We start from the raw sequence: 24,127 nt of genomic DNA on the forward strand, positions 1-24,127 counted from the left end.
GTACGGATGTGTATATTAAGATGAATTTAAATTAACTGCTTTAGCACTAGGATACAAAACAGGAGATACTTCTTTGCGTTTGTATTCTTGCCCTTCAGGAACATTGATTCAGAGGAAAATCTTATTTAATTTTAAATAATACATTTAAATTATGTCAAATGATATGTATTTAATTTTAAATCTCGTGTCCATTATGTTTTCTCTAACTTAGATGCATTTTCTAGAATCATAAAACTTTATGAAGAAAAATGTGAAACAGGTGATAAAAAGGGAAGAAAAGACAGCAGTGTAACATCTGTAAAAGGAATTACAAATTTAGGAAATACTTGCTTTTTTAATGCAGTCATGCAGGTAAGAGCCATGAGAAAACTTTGTAAAATGTAATTAATATTATATTATATTAAAATTATAATATAATATATTAAAATTATATTAATTAATTTGTGTTTATTGGCACACCTGTGGACTGTCACATGACTGCTAAATGTTCGTCTAGAAGTCAGTCTGTTTTCTTTTTGATTGGTTAGGCTATCTTTAGCCATTGTCATACACATACACACACCTTCTTTTTCCACAGTGCTTCTGAAAGATCTCTGTATTTTACCATGGCTCTGTCAGTAGTAGTGACACTTATTAAATGTAAAATGCATTCAATTAAATTTTCTAAAACTTAAAAATATTTTTGCTAGGCCAGATGATATTTGAAGCTTTGGGAGAGTATTCTGTAAAATCAGAGGCATATTATAACTGAATCAGAAGATGTTGCTTTTGTTTTCTTTCAGAATTTGGCACAGTCTTACATTCTTACTGAACTGATGAATGAGATCAAAGAACATGGTACAAAACTCAAGATTGTTCCTTCCTCAGACTCTCCACTGGTGAGAAATATAATTAGCTGGATAATAGCTCTGTTTAATAAGCCAGTGATGTTGCCAAAACCTATCTTTTTTATTTGTCACAACTATCAATTGAGATGGTAGTCAGAGAATTTGAAAAAATAATTCAGAAGCATTTTGTGAAAATAAACGATAAGATTTAAAACTTCTAAAGTCATAGCTTTAAGGTATGTTATAGTTCAAACATATCACGGGTCAGACAGCACAAAAAATGTTGAGGCAGCTTTCAAACAGACATACTAGAAAAGACAAACGGTTTTGCCTTTTGTTGAATGAAATGTCTAGGATTCCTGTTTTGTAGTTACTGGTGACAACTACTTAAATACAGCATTTTTGCTCTTTAAAGGTAGATTTAATTTTAATAGTGACCATCTAAAGGTTTTTTGGAGCCTAATTTGACATTGGGTTTTTAAACTAATGAGAAAGGGGAAAAAAGGCAGCCTTTGACATTCAGAAGCTAGCCTGACACCCACAGTTAGGCCATGTTATTCAAACAATCTCACAGAATACCAGACTCGAGCTAGGTTACTCCAAGACTGTTACAATGAGACAGAGCAAGGCCACTTCATAATTTTCTCTAAACACAAACTCTACCACTTAGAAAATCCCAAACACCCTCTTTTGGCCTAAATGAGTCACTGCGACTTTTTTTTTAAACTAGTTACAGCTTTATCCTCATTCTAGCCTCCTTTTATTGAGATATCCAATTGTAGAAATACCCTCACTTTCGGACAGCATCCAATTGAGAGCAGACCTCTGCTTCCTTAGATTATTTTCCTTAGATTAACTTCTTCCCTAAATAACGCAACTAAAGCCCAAATTCTACATCAGTTCTCTTGAATACCCTCTGAGAGACACTCCATGGTTCCCCATTGTGTGTGTTCTCCCTCAGTAGAACAAGTATAAACCCACCTTGTTCAACTACAGATGTGTTCCTGGTGGTCTTGGGCTGGAGGGCATTTACACTAATAGTTATGATTTCAGTTAGAAATTGATTTGTGTGTGCGTGTTTTAGAAGAACAGAGAGTGAATGTATAGCTCATGATCTGGCTTTTGAAATACTTAAGAAAGAGGAGTTCTAAAAGTTCTTAGCCCAGTGTAGTAATCTTAGATTTTTCTTCCAAGGAGGCAATTTTTAAAGACAATATTGTTGTATTTTTTTGTTGAAAAGGCAGTCTGTAAACTCATTGCCTGTTCAGCCTCTTAAAATTTTTATGGTAGAGCCCAGTGCCCTCTTCTAGATTGTAGTGAGATAGTGAAGACTACTTTACTAAATGGAAGTTAATGCTAGTCATTTGAAAAGATTTCTTATTAACTGTGATTGGATGTTAGGTTTAAGTATTTCACATGTGGAGCTGTGAAATTACTATATATGGCAATCATATTATAGCTGATCACTGTAGGTTTGTGTCAGTCTAAGAGGGGAATTTTCAATCTTAGGTCTTAGTTTTTTAGGACATACAGCAGACCTGGGCTGTGGGACTATCAGTGTAGATCACTACTCTTTCAGTCACCAGTTTTATTTGGTCCTTCGTAATCTGTATGCCTTTTCTTTCTTTTCCTTACTTTATTGTGCTGGCTCGAGCCACCAGTAACATGTTGAATAGAAGTGATGAGAGCAGACATCCTTGCTTTAATCCCAAAATTAAGGGAAAAACACTCAGTCCTTCATTATAAAGAGTAGGTACAGGGACTTCCCTGGCAGTCCAATGGTTAAAACTCTGCACTCCCAATGCAGGGGGCATGGGTTCTATCCTTGGTTGGGGAACTAAGATCCTGCATGGTGAGGCCATAAAAAAAAGAAAAGAGTAGGTACAAAATAAGCTACAAGTTATATTGTACAACACGGGGAATAGCCAATATTTTATAATAACTATAAATGGTGTATAACTTTTAAAAATTATGAATAATAATATTGTACACCTGTAACTTATGTAATATTGTACACCAATATACTTCAATTTAAAAAAAAAAGAAGAGGATTTAAGGCTAGACACTGCAGGGGCTTCCCTGGTGGTGCAGTGGTTGAGAGTCTGCCTGCTAATGCAGGGCACACAGGTTCGAGCCCTGGTCTGGGAGGATCCCACATGCCGCGGAGCAACTAAGCCCGTGAGCCACAGCTACTGAGCCTGCGCGTCTGGAGCCTGTGCTCCGCAACAAGAGAGGCCGCGACAGTGAGAGGCCCGCGCCCCGTGATGAAGAGTGGCCCCCACTCGCCACAACCAGAGAAAGCCTTCGCACGGAAATGAAGACCCAACACAGCCAAAAATAAATAAATTAATTAATAAACCCCAACCCCCAACATCTTCTTAAAAAAAAAAAAACAGACTAGACACTGCACCGAAAAAAAAAGAATGAACTTTTTAATTAATTAATTAATTTATTTTTGATGTTGGGAGTAGGAGTTTTTATTAATTAATTAATTTATTTTTGCTGTGTTGCATCTTCGTTTCTGTGCGAGGGCTTTCTCTGGTTGTGGCGAGTGGGGGCCACTCTTCATCACGGTGTGCAGGCCTCTCACTATCGCGGCCTCTCTTGTTGCGGAGCACAGGCTCCAGATGCGCAGGCTTAGTAGTTGTGGCTCATGGGCCTAGTTGCTCCGCGGCATGCGGGATCCTCCCAGACCAGGGCTTGAACCCGTGTCCCCTGCATTAGCAGGCAGATTCTCAACCACTGTGCCACCAGGGAAGCCCAAAAAGAATGAACTTAACTGTAGGTTTTTCACAGGTGTTCTTTATAAGGTTGAGGACATTCCCTTCTATTCCTAGTTTTCTGAGCATTTCATCATGAATGGATGTTGAATTTTGTCAAGGGCTTTTCCGGCATCTACTGAGATTATCATAGTTTTTCTTCTTTATTCTCTGTTAATGTGGTAAGTTACATTGATTGATTTTCAAATGTTAAACCTATCTTGTATTCCTGGGACAAACCCCTGTTAGTTATGATGTATTCTTCTTCTTCTATGTTGCTGGATTCAATTTGTTAATATTTATATGAATATCAGCAGTGTGCTTACTTTTTTTTTTAACATCTTTATTGGAGTATAATTGCTGTACAATGTTGTGTTAGTTTCTGCTGTATAACAAAGTGAATCAGCTATACATATACATATATTCCCATATCCCCTCCCTCTTGCGCCTCCCTCCCACCCTCCTTATCCCACCCCTCTAGGTGGACACAAAGCACCGAGCTGATCTCCCTGTGCTATGCGGCTGCTTCCCACTAGCTATCTATTTTACATTTGGTAGTGTATATATGCCAACGCTACTCTCTCACTTGGTGAGCTTCCCCTTCCCCCTCCCCGTGTCTGCAAGTCCATTCTCTACGTCTGTGTCTTTATTCCTGTCCTGTCCCTAGGTTCATTAGAACCTTTTTTTTTTTTTTTTACATTCCATATATATGTGTTAGCATACGGTATTTGTTTTTCTCTTTCTGACTTACTTCACTCTGTATGACAGACTCTAGGTCCATCCAGCTTACTACAAATAGCTCAATTTCGTTTCTTTTTATGGCTGAGTAATATTCCATTGTATATATGTGCCACACCTTCTTTATCCATTCATCTGTCTATGGACACTTAGGTTGCTTCCATGTCCTGGCTATGGTAAATAGTGCTGCAATGAACATTGTGGTACATGTCTCTTTTTGAATTACGGTTTTCTCAGGATATATGCCCAGTAGTGGGATTGCTGGGTCATATGGTAGCTCTAATTTTAGTTTTTTAAGAAACTTCCATCCTGTTCTCCATAGTGGCTGTATCAATTTACATTCCTACCCACAGTACAAGAGGGTTCCCTTTTCTCCACACTCTCTCCAGCATTTATTGTTTGTAGATTTTTTGATGATGGCTATTCTGACCAGTGTGAGGTGGTACCTCCTTGCAGTTTTGATTTGCATTTTTCTGATGATTAGTGATGTTGAGTATCCTTTCATGTGTTTGTTGGCAATCTGTATATCTTCTTTGGAGAAATGTCTGTTTAGGTCTTCTGCCCATTTTTGGATTGGGTTGTTTGTTTTTTTGATATTAAGCTGCATGAGCTGCTTGTAAATTTTGGAGATTAATCCTCTGTCAGTTGCTTCATTTGCAAATATTTTCTCCCATTCTAAGGGTTGTCTTTTCATCTTGTTTATGGTTTCCTTTGCTGTGCAAAAGCTTTTAAGTTTCATTAGGTCCCATTTTATTTTTGTTTTTATTTCCATTTCTCTAGGAGGTGGGTCAGAAAGGATCTTGCTGTGATTTATGTCATAGAGTGTTCTATGTTTTACTCTAAGAGTTTTATAGTGTCTGGCCTTACATTTAGGTCTTTAATCCATTTTGAGTTTATTTTTGTGTATGGAGTTAGCGAGTGATCTAATCTCATACTTTTACATGTCGCTGTCCAGTTTTCCCAGCACCACTTATTGAAGAGGCTGTCTTTTCTCCACTGTATATTCTTGTCTCCTTTACCAAAAATAAGGTGACCATGTGTGCGTGGGTTTATCTCTGGGCAGCAGTATGCTTACTTTTAAAAATTTTTTATTAAAGTATTCACACAGAGGAGTATACATCATAAATGTAGAGTTGATGAATTTTCACAAACTCAATACACTGAACTGAAACTAACCAACATTTTTCTCAAGAAACAGAGCTTTACCAGCAGCTAGAAGCCCCCTTCAGGTTGCCTTCCATTCCCTGCCTTCCTGCCTCACAAGGATAGCCACTAACCTGGTTTCTAAAGGGCAGATTAGTTTTGCCTGTTTTAATATTATATGTAAATGAAGTTATACAATATGGACTCTTTTACATTTGGCTTCTGTCAACATGTTAGTGAGATTCACCCGTATTTCATTCTCACCAATAAACTTGCTTTTGTTTTCAAAATTTAAATATACTTTTAAAAACAGGCTATTTACTCACTCAGTTCTGAAGTTTTTAAACTGTCTCAAAATACTTAAGTTGGGAGCAGGGGATACTGCCCCTTAGTGCTTGAGCTTTGAAACTGCCTTGGATTTTACTTTTGACCCTTGAGGTAGCTTTCAATTTACTGAACATTGCAGAAATCACTTATGATATTCAAAAGCTATAGAAAATTATAGCCTGTCTTTTCTGTGGTTTTAGCCAGATGGCTGATTTTTAAGGATAGTTGGTATGAAATATATATGTAATTTGTATTTCATGAGTTTATGAATGAGACAACATATGTGATAGTTGTCTTAGAAGATAACATTCTATAGAGTCTGAGGATTATATTTGGGATCTGCGTTTTATTCATTGTCTGTAAGGAGAGGGGTTACTAGCAAGGATAACGTTTTAGAAGATAAAACTTGATGGGGAAAAAATTCTAGAATAAAGAGTGTTGCTCCTTCACACAGTTGTAACTGCTTTTGTCAAACTGTATGTCTCTCTCCTTTAAAAGAGGGAGATAGTGTACCAATTTGTGACATAATTTCTCATTCCTTATTTTGTTAGTAAAATATTTGGGGAAAAGAAGAGTATGGGGTTTTGCTCATAAATGTAATTTGTGATTATTTGTGAATTTGTACAAATTTGTGAATTTGTACAAATATCAAGTCGATGAGTGATTTTATTTTAGGAGAGCACATTAAGGGACAGTTACAAGCTGGTTTTTCACTCTTAAGCTAATAGTTTTATTAAGTAAAGGGCAGAGGATATGAAAATACCTGTATTTTTCAAGGTAAGGCGTTTAATTTCATTTTTTATATATTCATCTTATATACACTTGAGGTGATTTAGTCATCATTTAAACAGAGTGTAACTTAGATTTTAAAAAATATTTTATTTAAAAATTGTGTATTTCTGATATAGAGTTGATCATGTTTTTAAAGGACCCATTAGTGGTGGAACTTTCAAGCCCTGGACCATTGACCTCAGCCTTGTTCCTGTTTCTTCACAGCATGAAGGAGACTGAAAGAGGACCGCTTTCTCCCAGAGTTCTTTTTAATCAGCTTTGTCAGAAGTGGGTACATCTACATTCTTAATATAAATAATCATGAGTTACAAAACACTAACGTGTTTATCACTTAATATGAGTAGTTTGACTCTGACTGTGACATGGCTGTTATTGCCTAGACTACCAAGAGAAAGAACTAACATTCGTTTAGTTGCAGCTGTGTGCCTTATCTAAATTATATCTCATAATACTCTGAAGAAGTGATTGTTTATCCCCATTTTATATATAAGGAAACTGAGACCCCCCAGAAGTTGAGTAGCTTACCTTGTTTCATGGTGACAAAAATAGAGTTTAAATAGATATCTGTCCTGACTCAGAAGCCCATGATGTAATACCATAAAGTGAGAAAATTATAGAATTATAAAATCTAAGAGTGTTATAATAGATCATCTAACCTAGTTTTCTTATTTTTAAAGATGAGCTTTGAGGCATGCAGAATTTAAGTAAATTTCCCAAGATATCACAGTATATTTAAAAACAAAATACTTGTGTGCTTAGAAATAAACACATATCATAAGGGACCTGACATTCATTTATTCCTTTATAGAAATTTGAGATCAACTACAAGTAGTTGCTAGAATCCAGGGGTACACAGCTTATAATTTATTAAAAACAGACCCTTTCAGGAGCTCATAAACTAGTCCAGTCCACAATTAGTAAAATATGTAGAAACAAAATTCTTTAAATGTGAACTTGCATTTTTGTATATCTCCAGGTTTTAAAATTTCATTTTTAATTTAAGCTAGTTACCTAAGCCATGGTATTGTATTATATTTTACTGCATTTTATTTTATCTCATAGTATTGTACCAATGTTGACTTTCTTTTTAAAAAAAGTTTATTGTGGGGCTTCCCTGGTGGCGCAGTGGTTGAGAGTCTACCTGCCGATGCGGGGGACACGGGTTCGTGCCCCGGTCCGGGAGGATCCCACATGCCGCGGAGCGGCTGGGCCCGTGAGCCATGGCCACTGGGCCTGCGCGTCTGGAGCCTGTGCTCCGCGGCGGGAGAGGCCACAACAGTGAGAGGCCCGTGTACCGCAAAAAAAAAAAAAAAAAAAAAAAGTTTATTGTGGAAAGAACACAACATGAGATCTACCCTCTTAAAAAAATTTCAAGTGTACAATATGTTATTGTTGACTGTAGGTACAGTGTTGAACAGATCTCTAGAGCTTATTCATCTTGCTTGACTAAAACTTGTTCATTAATTAGTAACTCCACTTTTCCCCTCCCGCCTTTCTAGGTACCTCATATAATTGGAGTCATGCACTATTTGTCTTATTGTAACTGACTTATTTCACTTAGCATAATGTGCCATGGTATTTTAAATGTAGTCCAAAATATGGAGGGTTTATTATATGTTTCATTTGGTTGCCAGGTGCTGTTTTTTCAAAGCCTAAAGAACAAAAAAGGCCTTTAAAAGTCTCAGAGACCTGGGTGCCTCATATAGTTAAAAAGTTTTTAGGACATTATGTACTTTAGAAATCTGTTTTTGACTCTCCCCAAAATAACTTTGTTTTGTGTCTTTTTTATTTTCTGGTTTTATAGAGATTTGTAAACATTTTCTAATTATTATTAAAATGATAGGTGCTCATAGATAAAAATTCAGACTACTGTTATCTGTTTTCTTTATTCTATCCAAAAGTGATTATGCATACATAGACATAAAAATAAATTGTTTGCAACTTGCTTGTTTTGCTTAATGTGTTTTATACATCTCTCTATATTAGTACATGTGGCTATAACTTATTTGATTTTACATGTAGATATGTGCGTATATGTGTGTGTGTGTGTGTGTGTGTGTGTGTGTGTATCATTGCACTTACGAGAGTATGTCTGTGGGATAAATAGAATTACTGGATCAAACGTTATTTGAAAATATTTTTAAATTGCATTTTCTTTTGCTTTATTGTATTTATTTTAAAAAGAGATATGTGTATATTAACAAAAGTGATTAAAAAGAAAAAGTCAGGTGAAGATTTAAGCCATATATGTTGGGTCTATTTTTGGACTTTGTTCTGTTCCATTGATCTATATGTCTGTTCTTACCCCAATACTGTACTGTCTTGATTACTATAGCTTCATACTAAGTCTTGGAATTGGATGGTGTGAGTCCTCAAATTTTCTTTTTTTGGGGGGGTGGGTTACTGCTCTAGGTCCTTCACTTTTTTATGTGACTTTTAAATTAGTTTGTCAGTTGGGATTACATTGAATGTGTAGATCAGTTTGGAGAGAAATGACATCTTAACAATGTTGAGTCTTCCAATGCATGATTATCAGATACCTTTTCGTTTATTTAGGTCCTTGATTTTTCCTCATCAAAATTTTATGTCTTTCATCCTATGAATCCTGCACCCATTTTGTTAGATTTACCTTAAGAATTTCATGGGTTTTTTTAATGGTAGTTATTGTAATTTGGTACTTAAATTTTTTTTCAATTTCTAGTTGTTCATTGCTAATATAGAGAAATACAATTGATTTTTGTGTATTGACCTTTTTTCTTGCTTCCTTGCTCAGTTCACTTACTGGTTAGAGTAGCTTTATGTAGATTCTTTGGGATTTCTTATGTAGACAATAATGTCATTGGTAAACACAGACCATTTTATTTCTTCTTTTCCAAGCTGTATCCTTTTATATATTTTTCTTACCTTATATTGCTGGCAAGGATCTCCAGTGTGGTGATGGAGTGATATAATAGACATCCTTGCTTTGTTCCTGATATAAGGGGCAGAGCATTCAGGCTTTCACACATAAGAATGACAAGAGCTGTAGGTTTTTCATAGATGCCTTTTATCAGGATGAGGAAATTCTCATCCCTAGTTTTTTCTGAGAGATCTTATCAAGAATGGGTATTGGTATACCTTGATTCCTGGCCCAGAGAAAATGAGATAATAAATGTTTGTTGTTTTATAAGAAAAAAGAATGGGTATTAAATTTTACGGAGTGCTTTTTCTGCATCTATTAAAATAATCATATATTTTTTAACCTGTTGAAATAGTGAATTGTATTAATGGATATTCTGAATAGCTTTAGTGAACATATTTAATTTACAATAAACTGTATGTATGTAAAGTGTAATATCAGTTAAGTTTTAACATATGTATACACTTGTAACACCATTGCCACAGTCAATATGATGAATGTATCTGTCACCCCTAAAAGTTTTCTTGGGCCCCTTTGTAATCCCTCTCTGGACTCCTTCCCCAAGCCCCGCCCCAGGGCTACCCCTTACCTATTTTTTGCCACTATAGATTAGTTTGCATTTTTTAGAATTCTGTATACAGTTGACCCTTGAACAACACAGGGTTTTGGGGCACCAACCCTCCCTGAAGTCAAAAATCTGCATATAACTTTACAGTCAGTCGGCCCTCCAGATCCCAGGTTCCACATTTGTTGATTCAGCCAACTGAGGATTGTGTAGTACTCTAGTACGTATTTACTGAAAAAAATCTGCATGTGAGTGGACCCATACTGTTCAAACTTGTGTTGTTCAAGGATCAACTATAAATAGAATCATACAACATGTACTCTTTTTTTGGTTTGGCTTCTTTCACTTGGCATAATTATTTTGAGATTCTTCCATGCTGTATGCATACATTGATTGATTTTTGAAAGTTGAGCCAATCTCTTGAAGATTCTGTTATAATGGTGATTGTCAGACACTTTGACCACTTGTGATGAACTGTTGGGAGCAAGTTCTTCAGCTTTCCTCTGGCTTTTTTTTCCCCTTCAGTATCTTATTTTGCAATAGTTTTGAGACTCACAAAAAGTTACAAGAAGAGTACAGAGTTCCTGTGTACCCTGCATCCAGCTTCCATCAGTGATAATATCTTATATGATAGTAGTGCATTGTCAAAACCAGGGAATTGACATTAACATAGTACTATCAACTCCGGTATAGATCTTATTTGGGTGTCACTAGTTTTTACATGAACTCTTCCCTGAAAGGTTCAGAGATGCTAGAGTGATTCTATGTCTCCATTCTCATTCATGCCCATTTTAAAAAAATATTTATTTATTTCGTTGCATCGGGTCTTAGTGGCTGCAGGTAGGCTCCTTAGTTGAGGCTCGAGGGCTCCTTAGTTGTGGCATGCAAACTCTTAGTTGCGGCACGCATGTGGGATCTAGTTCCTGGACCAGGGGTCGAACCCAGGCCCACTGCATTGGGAACTCGGAGTCTTAACCACTGTGCCACCAGGGAAGTCCCTCATTCATGCCCACCTTTTTGCTTCCTTTATTCCTTCATGTTGCTAACTAGTATTGATGTGCTGAGCTTTCTTTGGGTTTTGTCCATGAAGAAATTACACACACACACACACACACATATATATTCCTAGTTTTGTGATATTCTGTGGTGTGTCACGTACCTTAAGGATGCCATCAAAGTCTCAAAATAAGTTGAAAGTTCAGGGACTTGCCTGGCAGTCCAGTGGTTAAGACTCCTCGCTTCCACTGCAGGGGGCATGGGTTCAGTCTCTGGTTGGCCTGGTCGGGGAACTAAGATCCTGATTGCATGGCGGCCCAGCCGAAAAAAAAGATGAAAGTTCAGTATGCTATATAGTATTCTGGGTATGTTCTTCAGTATTATCTTCTAATTTACTAATTTACCCTTCAACTGTGTATAGTTTAGAGTTTATCCTATTTTTTGTATTTTTATATCTGTAGTTTTATTTTCTTCTAATATTTTAATTTGCTATCTTATATCTACATGTTCTTATTTAAATTTTTTTCTATTTTTTGTAGTATCTGGGCTTTTATTGGCAGTTATGCCTTTATTTTATGCTTTTGGACATTCTCAACATATTTATGGCAACACCTTTGGGACGGTTCTATACAATTTATTTGGAGTGAAGTAAATTCATTTCAGTTGTTTTTAACATTAGATTTCTTTATGTGTTTTATAATACTGGATTGTAGTCTTCCTTGGAGTGAATTTTTTGTTCTTCTGCTCCTGTCTTCAACTCCTTTGCTTTCTCCCATCCTCTCCCTTCCTCATATCCACCTCCTCTTTCTGCCTAAAAATTTTGAATTTTATGATAGCCTCACCCCTTCCCTCCAGGCTGGCCTTGGAGATCCAGCTCTCTTAATGATTCAGTTACCATGCTACCCTGGTTAGCAGATGGGAGAAGAGTCTGTAGAAGGTTTGGCTCAGGTTCAGGTCCCTAGGCTGTGCCTGTGTTCTGTTGTAGCCTTAGGTAACACTTGCCTAAGGGCTTCCTTTCAGGCTCTTGGTAACATCAACCATCCTTAAACAATGATCCTGGCTCTGGTCTCTGTCTGAAGTACTTTTAGTTTTCTTTACCCTTCAGGGCTGAGCTGTTTCAGGCCTAGAGCCTGTCAAGTCTGTTTTTTAGTTTGCCTACAATTTCATGTTCTAATATTTTTGTTCTGTGAGATTTTTTTGTATTGAATCCCACTTAAGCCTTTTTCGTTTGTTTGTTTTCTCTTTTTATATTTTGTTATGTTTGGAGCAGAGAGAGTTTTTGGATTATGAACAGACTGATTCATCTGCACCCAGAAGACATCTCCATGAAGTCTCTCTTGTTTTAAATTTCTTTGTCTTGGCAGTCTGTTCCTGTTTTATGAGTGTGTATACATTTTCCTCTTAGAATTTGAGATTTCTGAAAGTTCTCAACTCTTTCCCGCAGTAACGCTTTCACTAAGGCACAGTTCCTGTCAATGTTTAGAGTTTCTCTTGTTTTGAATAGGGTGAATTTTTTCATATATTTAGTGATTTTACTATGTTTATCCTTTAAGTTTGAAGGTCTCTTTTGGTATTTATTGGTAGAGATTCTATAAGTCATCATATGATTTGTTCCCCAGCCCTAAGTAAAAGAAGAAAGAAAAAAATCTAGGTTTATTAAATGTTCTTCAGTGGTTTAGAAGGCAGTAAGTGCTTTGTGCATGGTTGAGATGGAGCTATAGGTAGAGACCTGGTGAAGACAGTTTCTCCTTTGTTTGGGAACTATTTCTTCCTGTGTGTCTGCTTCGAAAGCCATAAACTATCTCCTCCTACCTGCCGCCTGGCTGTGAGGCTCTCTGAAGGATCCCCATTTCCCCTCCCAGTCTTCTTCTACTTCCCAGACCTTTCCTGATACCTACAGCCTAAGTGTAGTGTCATGCAATTTCTGCCTTTATGAATTCCGACTGGGGAGGCCCTAAGGGGGTTGGAATTTGTATCCATCTTGGTTTCTGTCCTCATCTCTGATCTAGGAGGTGGGCACTATCCACCACACGCAGAAAGGGAAGCTCACCAAGGGAGTAAGTGACAGTGTTCTCTACATCATGCTGCTGTTTGCTACTTCTTAGCAAGAGTGAGTAACTGAAATGATGGTTCCTGTTGCAGGCTAGATTCGCCAGTAGTTCAGAGAGTGTTTTAGCACCAGGGACTCATACTAGTACATTACTAGGATGAATATTCATTATGAGATGATGAGGAATAATGCTTAAAGTACTGGACTCAAGAATCAGAAGACCTGGATTTATGTCAGTGGCACTCAACTTGTTCTTCAGTTTTCTCAAGCGTAAAGCGGAGTTTGTATTACAGTTGTCCCTTGGTATCCACAGGGGATTGGTCCCAGGACCCCCGAGGATACCAAAATCCATGGGTGCTCAAGTCACTTATATAAAATGGCGGAGTATGTATTTATGAATTCCTTAACAGCACTGTTGTGTACATCAAATGAAATATGTGGTATATATCATAATAAGACCATTGTAAACTTGTACTACCATGAGATAGTCTTACTATTTTGTATTATTTTGACAAAATTCTTTCTTCGTCTTAGCTCAGAGCACTTTTTAAATTTAGTAATTGTTTGCATTTAAGGGAAAAATATTCATTTTAGCATTGAGTTAATTGCAGTAAATATTACTTTTTAAAGTTACTGAAATCAGCTAAACATTTGCTGTGCTGATTTCTCCATGAATAACCCCTTATCCTTTTATTTAATTAATACACAGGAAATCTGATTGTCAAATTCATAAAATGGAAACCTTCATAGAGATAACAGTTTATAGTTCTTTATATTAATATAAATAATCTCTTGCTTTTCTTTTGGTTATATAAGGTAGGAAGATAATAGATCACAGTAGCTTGGGTTTGAATACTGCTTTTTTACCTGCTGTGTGACCTTGCAAATTAAATAGTCCCTCTGAACCCTCATATATAAGCTAAAGAAAATAGTACATTCCAAGCTTGTTTCAGGATTATGTGAAGCTTAACATATGTACTATACTTGGCATGTAGTAGTTGCTTAGTAAGTGTTTAGCCATATTATTCTCAGTGTACTGAAGATCTCATCCTAATTGGAAGAGTAATCACATTTTGTCTTTCTATTTATAGAAAAAGGAGTAAATTGAATCTTTGAATACATGTTATTTCAAGGTGATTTTAAATAATAATAATATATCGTTGATAAAATGTTCTTTTTTTCTTTCCTGTTTTGTTTTTAAATCATAGGGCCCCTGGATTTAAAAGTTTTCAGCAACAGGACAGTCAGGAACTTCTTCATTATCTGCTCGATGCAGTGAGGACAGAAGAAACAAAGGTCAGGTTTCTTTGTGTTTATCACATATTCTCTTTAAGAAGAGGGTACAAAACTGAAGGAATTTTTACCAAAATTTTAATGTACGTTTGAGAGTAATTTGATTTTTTTTTAAACTTCTATTTACTCTTCTCTTCCCCCCACTTTTTTGCCCCTTCTACCAGAAGATTATTTTTTCACTCTTTCGCAACTCTGTTACCCTTTATTAGTTAATGCCCTGTGGCTATAAATAACAGAAATTAATTAATACTAGCTTAAATAAAGAAAAGGGGATCTAATAATCCAAATAAAGGGGGATATAGGACAGGAAGGTTCTCAGGAATCCGGAAAGTATTCTCCTTTTCCCCCCAGTTTCTATGGCTCTATAGATTTCCTTTACCCATCTCTCTGTGGACAGAGTAGTTTCTTTGTTTCCCTGTCTGAATGGTAGCACCTGACCACCATGGCTTGCTGCTTGTGAATCCCAATTCTAAATTCCCAAAAGAGAGAAGTCCCATTATCCCATGTTGGATTGCAGTCCACTCAGGAACCAGGAAATTGGGGTCCCAGCCTCCTGGATCAGGGACTGTTTCTGAGTAAAAAAGGACTGGTTAGATTTCCCAAACAGGGTTTATTGTAATCCTGTCCCTTAATTGATTGGCTGTTGGTTGACTTTAATATTAAATTATATTCACCTTTTTTGGTGGGGTCGTATGCAAATAGTATACAATTTTTCAGAGAAAATACAAGATATTAAAGATGCAAGATATCAAATACACAGCACATATCCTCCACTTCCTCCCTTTCTCTCTCATAGCAGACCCTGCTCATCATTCATAACAGTTCCACTGAGTCAGTGTTCAGTCTCAGAATCATTCTCAACACAGCACTCTGGGCAGCCCCTGCCAATCATAATTGTTAATAACAGGTGAAATCCTGTTTTCTGTTCAAGGTGAATACCCTTCTTAATCTAAATATTAATATGGTAGTAGAGCAACCAGGTGAAAATGAAGGGCTGATATGTTTGTGGTAGGTGTTTACTATGTTACTAGGCAGGGTGGACCCTCCTTTTGTTTTTTAAATTCTACTTTGTTTGAATTGTACATAACATTGTAGTGTTTCTTTACTCCTAATGGCCAGTTTTCAGTGAAGAGAGAGTTATGGTTCTAATATTTTTTCGTAAATTATCTTAAAGAATGAGTTAAGGGCTTCCCTGGTGGCACAGTGGTTGAGAGTCCGCCTGCCGATGCAGGGGACACGGGTTCGTGCCCTGGTCTGGGAAGATCCCACATGCCGCGGACGGCTAGGCCCGTGAGCCATGGCCGCTGGGCCTGCGCATCCGGAGCCTGTGCTCCGCAAAGGGAGAGGCCACAACAGTGAGAGGCCCGCATACAGCAAAAAAAAAAGAATGAGTTAATTACACCCTCCTGCTACCAAACAGTGTATATTACAATCCTATCCTTAATTGGCTATTGTTAGACTTTCATATTAAATTAGTTGAATTCAGCTTCTGAAGGTGTCATTCCTTTTCTGCCATCTATTTTATATATTTTGATTATGAACCCTACTACCTTCTATTTAGATTTACGTCTATCATCTCTCTTAGATTGTGGTCTCCTCAAGGAATGGTATCCCATGTGCCTTGCACACAGTAGTGCTCAGTGAATGTTGAATATGTTGTCTGTGCTTACCCCCCGCCCCACGCCCTTTTTTTTTTGTTGGCCACGCCTCATGGCTTGTTGGATCTTCGTTCCCAGACCAGGGATCAAACCTGTGCCCCTGGCAGTGAAAGCACCGAGTCCTAACCACTGGACCACCAGGGAATTCCCTGTGCTTACCCTTTAAATGGAAAGTATTTCTTGAGAATTTGAATTGGGAGGAAAACAGTCTCTTAAATGATTTATACTAGCTAGTTACTTGGGGATTTGCAGTTATTTTGAATATGTTATAATTTGAATAAACTGTTAAATTGACAGGGTAATTCTGTGTTATGTTTTACCTGTAATTTGTTTTGAAAAAAGTCAGTAAAGAGATTTGTAATTAGTTAAGTTTTGGGACATTAACACAATCTCCCTGAGCTAATATTTGATCACATTTTCTTAGATCTAGAAACTGATATCAAGAATGGAGATTCAAACTTAAGTCTTTCTGACCTCGAAACTAATTATCTAATTTTATCCAATACTGCTTATTAAAGTTTAATTTTAATTCTTGGTCATCAGTGACTAGTATAAATAACCCATTTTTTAAGCTTGCTATTTAAAATTTAGCCATAATTATTTCACTATTTGAAAAAAGTATTAACTCTGATTTAATAACTATGATATATTGATACTCTTATTGAAGGGGTCGATGCAAGGTAGTAAGGTGGAAAGAGATGCTCTGTCTTTGTGTTATGAGTAGTAAATGCATTTTGACCTTCTGATCCTACAGATGACATAGTAGTTACTTTAGGATTAATTCAAACCATCAGTTGCTAGAATAATATTTTTTCCCCTATGATTTGCAGGATACATTTGCTACATGGTGGTCATGTATCATTGTAAGTGGAATTAAAAGTCACTCTTTGCAATGTTTTTCTCTGCTGATATTACAAATAAAACAATAAAATCTATCCCTATAATTTTTTTCTGTTTTACTTGTATTACTTGATGGCATTCTTTGTTACAATTAAATTATTCTTTTGTCATAATGATACATTATGATGATTCACAGTATCTTGAAAACTCAGGCAGTACAGCAGGAAACATTGGTTTTTGAAAGCTCTTATCTTTCTTCCTTTATTTGAGGGTTTTAGATGGTGTGGCAGAATTAAAATGTCAAGTCTGTGGATCTATTCAGTCTCGTAAGCAAGGACAGTCGTGCCAGTCAGTTACAGTGAGTACCCAAGCAGGAGCTGCATTGTCTGGCCTGGGAACTCTGCAGCTGTTAATCGGGCTGCTGTTGTAGTTTGTCTCTGCCATGTGTTTTTTGCTTGAAGGAAGGTTACAGCGGTATGTCTGCCACCAGACTCTTCTAGTGATGATTAAAAACTACTGACCTCTTTTCATATTGTTTCACTAGGGTCTTTTTCTTATGACTCTGAAGTCGAGGAATATAACTCGCTGAGTAGAGAGCTAAAGAAAGGGATCATTTGTGCAAAAATTCTAAATTTTTTATGTGTGAAATAAAAAAAATAAAATTCACAATAAGAACTTCTTTTATAGGCAGCCTTTTTACCTTAGAAATATATGCTTCTTTACTTTTTTCCTTTTAATTTGAGCTATCTCTAAATGAATGATAATTACATTTGCATTATCAAAGATATATCGCTTTAATACATTACTGGGTAAGATTATTTTAAAGGTAGAATATCTCAGCTAACTTAAATTATGAGTGTTTGCATTATTTTTGAAAGAAGTTTAACATGGAGATTTGAACTAGTCGAACATGGGTACTGCTAAATGATTTATGTGCCGTGGTTGTTAGTCACTCCCTAACCAAAGTCTTTTTTTTTTTTTTAAACCTAAATGGTTCAAAGCACAACAATGAAAGGTTGGAGATGGACCTAAGCCTATTTATTTTATTCAGCTTGATGAACTACCTATTAACTCTTTAACAGTTTAGGGCAGAGAATATAAATTTGTGGCTAGGATAAAATAAAAAAGCAGAAGTCTAATAGTTTAAAAGTCAATCATTTCAACAGCTTAATTGTTTTTACTCTTTTTTAAAAGTGTGATATCATAGCTTACATTTTAGAGTATGGTGAAGGCTCATTCAATTCTACTGAAAGTCGTCTGAATGTTCCAAATTGTAGAATAAATTTACAGACTTCTAAGTTGAATTAGAGGCTTTATCTTTAGTGGCTGGAGAGGCCTTTTACAGTTATATTAAATATTTATAGGTGAACATGGGTATTTATTGGCATCTTTCATTTAAGTCCATTAAAAGTTTCTCTTACATGGAATTCACACCATTCTAATTTTCATATTTTAGTTTAATAAGTTCTCTGTTCAAGGTATAAAAGTCAAGTTGAGCTTGGACAATATCCAAATTATATAAACTTTCAAGTTTATTGAGTCTGAATTGGAGATTATTTCAATACTTAATAGCTTCTGGGCCACATTATTTCAGTTTCTTTCACATATATTTCAGGAGAGTGTGACATGGTATGGATTGCTGTATGTTCACTTTTACACCCTACTTTGTAGCTATGTAAGGTATACATTGCATTAACTTTCAAAACAACACTTGAAGAGAATAATGAGCAGTTCTAGGAAATAAAATGTGCTGATCATAGGCTAGTTAATAAACAAAACTCACTTTCATAATTATTGGGGGAGGGTGTTAAAAACTTACTGTAAAACATCACACATACAGAAGAATGTGTACCAATATACATATACTTTAAAGCATAATATTATTATATATGTTATTAGTACTTCTCCCTACCACCACCCCCAGAGTTAAAAAAGAAAAAGAATGTTATTAGTACCATAAAAACTACCTCTTTTTTTCAAATACTTCTTCCTTATCAGAGGCAACCGCTATTTTGACTTTTACAGAAATAATTCCATTGCTTTTTCTTATAGTTTTTGAGAGCTACCTCTGTATGCTTAAATAATATATTGTTTAGTTTTATAAAACTGGGGGGGCTTCCCTGGTGGCGCAGTGGTTGAGAGTCTGCCTGCCAATGCAGGGGACATGGGTTCGTGCCCCGGTCTGGGAAGATCCCACGTGCCGCGGAGCGGCTGGGCCTGTGAGCCATGGTCGCTGAGCTGGCGCGTCCAGAGCCTGTGCTTTGCAACGGGAGAGGCCACAGCAGTGAGAGGCCCGCGTACCGCAAAATAAAAAAAGAGTCAGCTTTCGATTCATTTATTCTCTTCAATTTCTACTTTTATCTTCATTAACTCTTTCCTTATACTTTTGTTTGGTTTGATGTCCTTTTCTAAATTTATAAGTTGGCTGCTTAATTCATTTGTTTTTATTCTTTTCAACTGATTTAAATATATAAAGCTGTGAATTTTCTTCTGAACGGTGGGAAGTATCTTGGATTCTGATATGCAAAGTTTTATTATTCTCTGGGAAGTCTGCAGTTGGGTCTAATTTCTCTGACATAATAATTTTTTAACAGCAGATTTATGTATCATTTTCACACCAAGAAGTCCAGGTCTAACAGTGGTTTCACATATATGAAAACCTGTGATTAATACTTTACTTAAAAAATATATTTTGAAGAATAATTAATAAGCTTTCCCCTCACCCCACTGTTAAAATGTGAATTAAAGAAGATTAAATTCATCCACTAAGTAGGACCATAATTAGTGTAAAAGATGATAATTTATTAGCTTAAATGTCTTTATTTTTGGAATATATATAGTTTTATTCTGAGAGTTTTTTGTGAGGTTGGATCTTTCCTAAAACACATGCAAGAGATGTGGAACCATAAACCTTATCATTTACTAAGAGTTGCTAATGACTTTAACACATGATTGTTATTGACAACTAAATTCAAATAAAACAGTTAAGATTTGGGCTCTTGCTGTGGAGAATATTCTGGACTTTAGTCATCTATGTATATAAGTAAAATAATCTACATGGAGGTCATAGTGACCAGTTTAATAGCTTCTTATATATTTATATTAAGATTTTCTTCATAGGTAAGAAATTTCCTATGGTCTATTTGTTACTTTTTGTCCTAATTAAGGAGTAAATTATTTTAGGGACAGAGTGGGGGGAGAGGAAGAGAGGGGGCAGGAGACGGGGAGAGATAGGGGAGAGAAGGGAAAAGGAGAACTTACTCTAAACCTATAAGCAAAATGAAACCAGGCTGCTTGCTTTTTGTCGACTGAGGAGAATGCTTTAAACCCAAGAGAGAACCTAAACTTGGGAATCTTGACTTTTGTTTGGGGGAGGATTTGGCATTAGAGTGTTATTCATTAATGGAATTTTAGAACTAGAAGAAAGGACATATTTGATTTTTTAAAAAATTCAATCATTTTATTTTACTAGGGAACTGAGATCCACTGTACCTTGCTGTTTGAAAGTCCTCCTCTTATTACGAGGATGAGGCTCGAGTTGATTGGCACTAAAACCAGATTCTATTTACAGGAACACAAAATAATGCTTTGAAAGAATATATTCTAGTATAGATTCTTAATAAATTCTTATTACTTTGTTTTATAGCGAATACAAGCTGGCATTCTCAAAGCATTTAACAACCCAACTACTAAAACTGCTGATGATGAAACTAGAAAAAAAGTCAAAGGTATGTTGACTCTTTCACTATTAAAACTTTTTTCTAGAAGAAAATATTGTAAGTTTCTTTTTGGGGCAGGGAAAGGAACTGAGCATTATGTGAACTAATGGCCTTAAAAGGAGGGGGTACTTACTCCTGTGGCTGCAAGATAGTCTAATGAGTCATCGAAAGAAAATGTTAGAATCCATGTGAATTTAAAAAAATAAAAATAATATCAAATATACAGATTGACACTGATGCCCTTAAGTGAAGTATCTTATGGGAGACTTGAAAGGTTGTTGAAAGTAGCAACCTCGCTTAGAAGTTCACTTTTATCACATTGTATCATTTTGCAGTTGAAGTGTACTTAGATAGGTGGATTTTTGGATATTGTCTAGTCTTAACTAGACAAAATGCTTCAGTGCTCCAAAAATTCTCCAAAAATTGCTCCAAATGCAAGGAAACCATTATTTATGAGAGTACTATTAAATCAAGCATACATGTCTACTCCTAATGTTGAGTCTTCATCAGCCAAAATATGAGGCAGAAACAGTGATTAACTAATCAAAGATGATCATTTACAGTGATCAGTATTTAAGTGTGGACTTATATCCCATGTTACTAACGATTTACCTTGTCTGGAAAGTATATTCTGCCTTGAGATAGTAACTAGTGGTAATGTGTAGTCATCATTTATAGAAAATGTTTAAAAATATTATTTGTATTTTACTCTCTTTTTTAACATCTGGTTTTTTTTTGGTAGCATTATGTGTACATACTAATTATGTGTACATACTAATCTGTAATTTATAAACAAATATACATACATTATGATTGTATATGACAAACTTTATGTGCAGTTAAAGGTTCAAGATTTTGAAAAATACACTCTCAAGTATACTTGTTCTCTTGTTTTCAGATAGTGCCATCTAGTGCATGTTTAGAATAACTGCTCATTTATTCCTTCACTTCTTTCCAGTTTTGTAATCTTAACCTATTTTCAATCCCTTGTACAATTTTTGTTAATGAAACATCTTAGTTTAACATAACTTCTAAATAGTTATCATCATAATTAATAAATATTTATTGATATATCCAGATAAAAGTCTGCTCTGTCATTCAGTGCTTCAAGTAATGTTCTAAAATGATTTAAAACGTTTGCATGAAATTTGAAGGTAGAGATCAAAAAACGATAGAAGAAAAGTTTGAAAGAGGAGTGAATACGTTTTTTTAATATGTTTTTCCCCATGGTTTACTATGGAAAATTTCAAACTTCCATTAGAGAGACTAGTATAATGATGACCATGTACCTGTGTGCCCATCACCCCGCTTAAATTACATTCAATTCATGGTGTATTATGTTTCATCTGTTCTCCCCCAACTACATATTATTTTGAAGCAAATCATAAGTACAATTTTCTTTTATTTATAAATATTTCCCAAAGAGAATAATTTTAACATTTTTATGTAACAGGAGTTACATATATAACTGAGTTATTAATTGCCATGTTAGTTCTTTATCCTATGCAGTGTTTACTTGTCTTTTACTACTCTGTTGTTTCCATAGTTATGGTCCTGGCATTTGTAGTCCTAAATCATAATCTGTTTTCCCATCCCTCTATCTACCTCTAGGATAGGCACAGAGGCTTTAAAGGGTTTAATTGGAGCAGTTGAGTGTGGTATGAATATGGTTAATACTCTATTTTACTTCTTAAGTTTAAGAACAGTTTGCTATTTCTTTGAGACTACAGTAGTTGATAGTCACATTTTCTCTGTGGAATTGTAAAGGAGAAAGACATTATAACATCATATAGTGAAATATATTATTAAATATGGTCCTGGGTATCTGCCTTATTCAGATTTCTTTTGATTCAATGGAAAAAAAGCCTATTACATTGTTAGGTTAATGGTTGACATGTTTTTTGCATTAAAAGTATTATTTTTACAGCATATGGAAGAGAAGGTGTGAAAATGAACTTCATAGATCGTATCTTTATTGGTGAATTAACTAGCACAGTCATGTGTGAAGAATGTGCAAATGTAGGTACTTTGGAATTCACTTCAACATGGAATAGATTATGGTCACATTGTTTTTATTGTTTTCTTTCACATGTAATCATCAGCAGTCATTTTTATTTGTCACACATGACTACATAGTAGTTTTTAAAAGTATTTTAAAAATATATCCTTCACTCCTAGAAAATAAACATAATGTATAGTTTTTTTAAGTAAACGTGTTATCTAATTTTTCCTCTTGACACACCTGTGAAGTTCATTTAGCCTATTTTAATATGCTCCAATGTGTTAGCTACTCATTTGGATTGAAAATGAAAGAGAAACTTCTGCGAAGAGAGTAACTATGTTAATATAATTATGTATTGCCCTAAATTGTAATCCCAATAGAAATAATTTAATGTCATAACACAATTTAGGCTGATCTACTTTTTTTTTTTTTTGCGGTACGCGGGCCTCTCACCGCTCTGGCCTGTCCCGTTGCGGAGCACAGGCTCCGGACGCGCAGGCTCAGCGGCCATGGCTCACGGGCCCAGCTGCTCCGCGGCATGTGGGATCTTCCCGAACCGGGGCACGAACCCGCGTCCCCTGCATCGGCAGGCGGACTCTCAACCACTGCGCCACCAGGGAAGCCCCTGGCTGATCTACTTTTAAAGTTTACATTTATTTGACTTGTTGGAGTTGTTTTTAAGCAGACTTGACTCATCTTTGAATTTAGTGATAATTTTCATTTTGAATGCCATCTGTACTTTAATAACTTCTTAAAGAATGTATAAATTTTTAGAGGTTTCCAGTTGCTTGGTAAGGAATATTTCTGAAAGCGTGTGACGTACGATAGGTTTCAACTTCTGTCAGATTTTAATCATAAAAGAGTCTTTATGTCCATCTTCCTGTCCCAGATTATGGAGTACATTTCCCCTCTAGTTTTATAAAGTCAGGATTATATATTATATCTCCTTCTAGCCTGTCATACTGAAGCACAGAATGTATCATCATGATATTACGGTTGACCCTTGAACAACATGGGTTTAAACTGCAAGGGCCCACTTATACGCAAATTTTTTTCAATAAATGCTATCAGTACTGCAGTACCACACAATGTGCATTTGGTTGAATCTGCAGATGCGGAACCCTGGATACTGAGCACCAACTGTAAAGTTATACTGTGATTTTTGACAGTTGGGTGGGATGGGGATCAGCATCCCTAAGCCCCGCCTTGTTCAATGGTCAAACCCCACTTAAATTTTTAGTATATTCAACGTAGAAGTTAATTTCTTTTTCACAAGCTAGAGAGTATCTTTTTTTTTTTTGGCTATACACGGGTCTCTCAATGTTGTGGCCTCTCCCGTTGCGGAGCACAGGCTCCGGACGCGCAGGCTCCGCGGCCATGGCTTCCCGGACCGGGGCACGAACCCGTGTCCCCAGCATCGGCAGGCGGACTCTCAACCACTGCGCCACCAGGGAAGCCCAAGTATCTTTTAAAATAGAATTATCCTGAAGAATCTACAAAACACAGTCAAGCTCTCTGG

At 36.0% G+C, this 24,127-nt stretch overlaps 1 protein-coding gene across 11 annotated transcripts in view; it reads left to right on the forward strand.

Moving 5' to 3' along the window:
* USP45 (ubiquitin specific peptidase 45) overlaps positions 1-24,127 on the forward strand; it is a 68,817-nt gene that overhangs the window by 28,929 nt on the left and 15,761 nt on the right. For 9 of the 11 annotated variants that reach the window (XM_067702486.1, XM_067702492.1, XM_067702484.1 and 6 more), the window contains 6 exons: positions 212-351; positions 783-878; positions 6,723-6,853; positions 14,305-14,392; positions 20,534-20,615; positions 22,534-22,625. In XM_067702486.1, coding sequence (XP_067558587.1) covers positions 212-351; positions 783-878; positions 6,723-6,853; positions 14,305-14,392; positions 20,534-20,615; positions 22,534-22,625 — 629 coding nt within the window. Of the gene's footprint in view, positions 1-211; positions 352-782; positions 879-6,722; positions 6,854-14,304; positions 14,393-20,533; positions 20,616-22,533; positions 22,626-24,127 lie in introns of those variants that run through there. The other 2 variants (XM_067702495.1, XM_067702493.1) reach the window with 2 other exon arrangements.

The sequence above is a fragment of the Pseudorca crassidens genome, chromosome 13, assembly GCF_039906515.1.
Source record: "Pseudorca crassidens isolate mPseCra1 chromosome 13, mPseCra1.hap1, whole genome shotgun sequence".
Classification (NCBI taxonomy): domain Eukaryota; kingdom Metazoa; phylum Chordata; class Mammalia; order Artiodactyla; family Delphinidae; genus Pseudorca; species Pseudorca crassidens.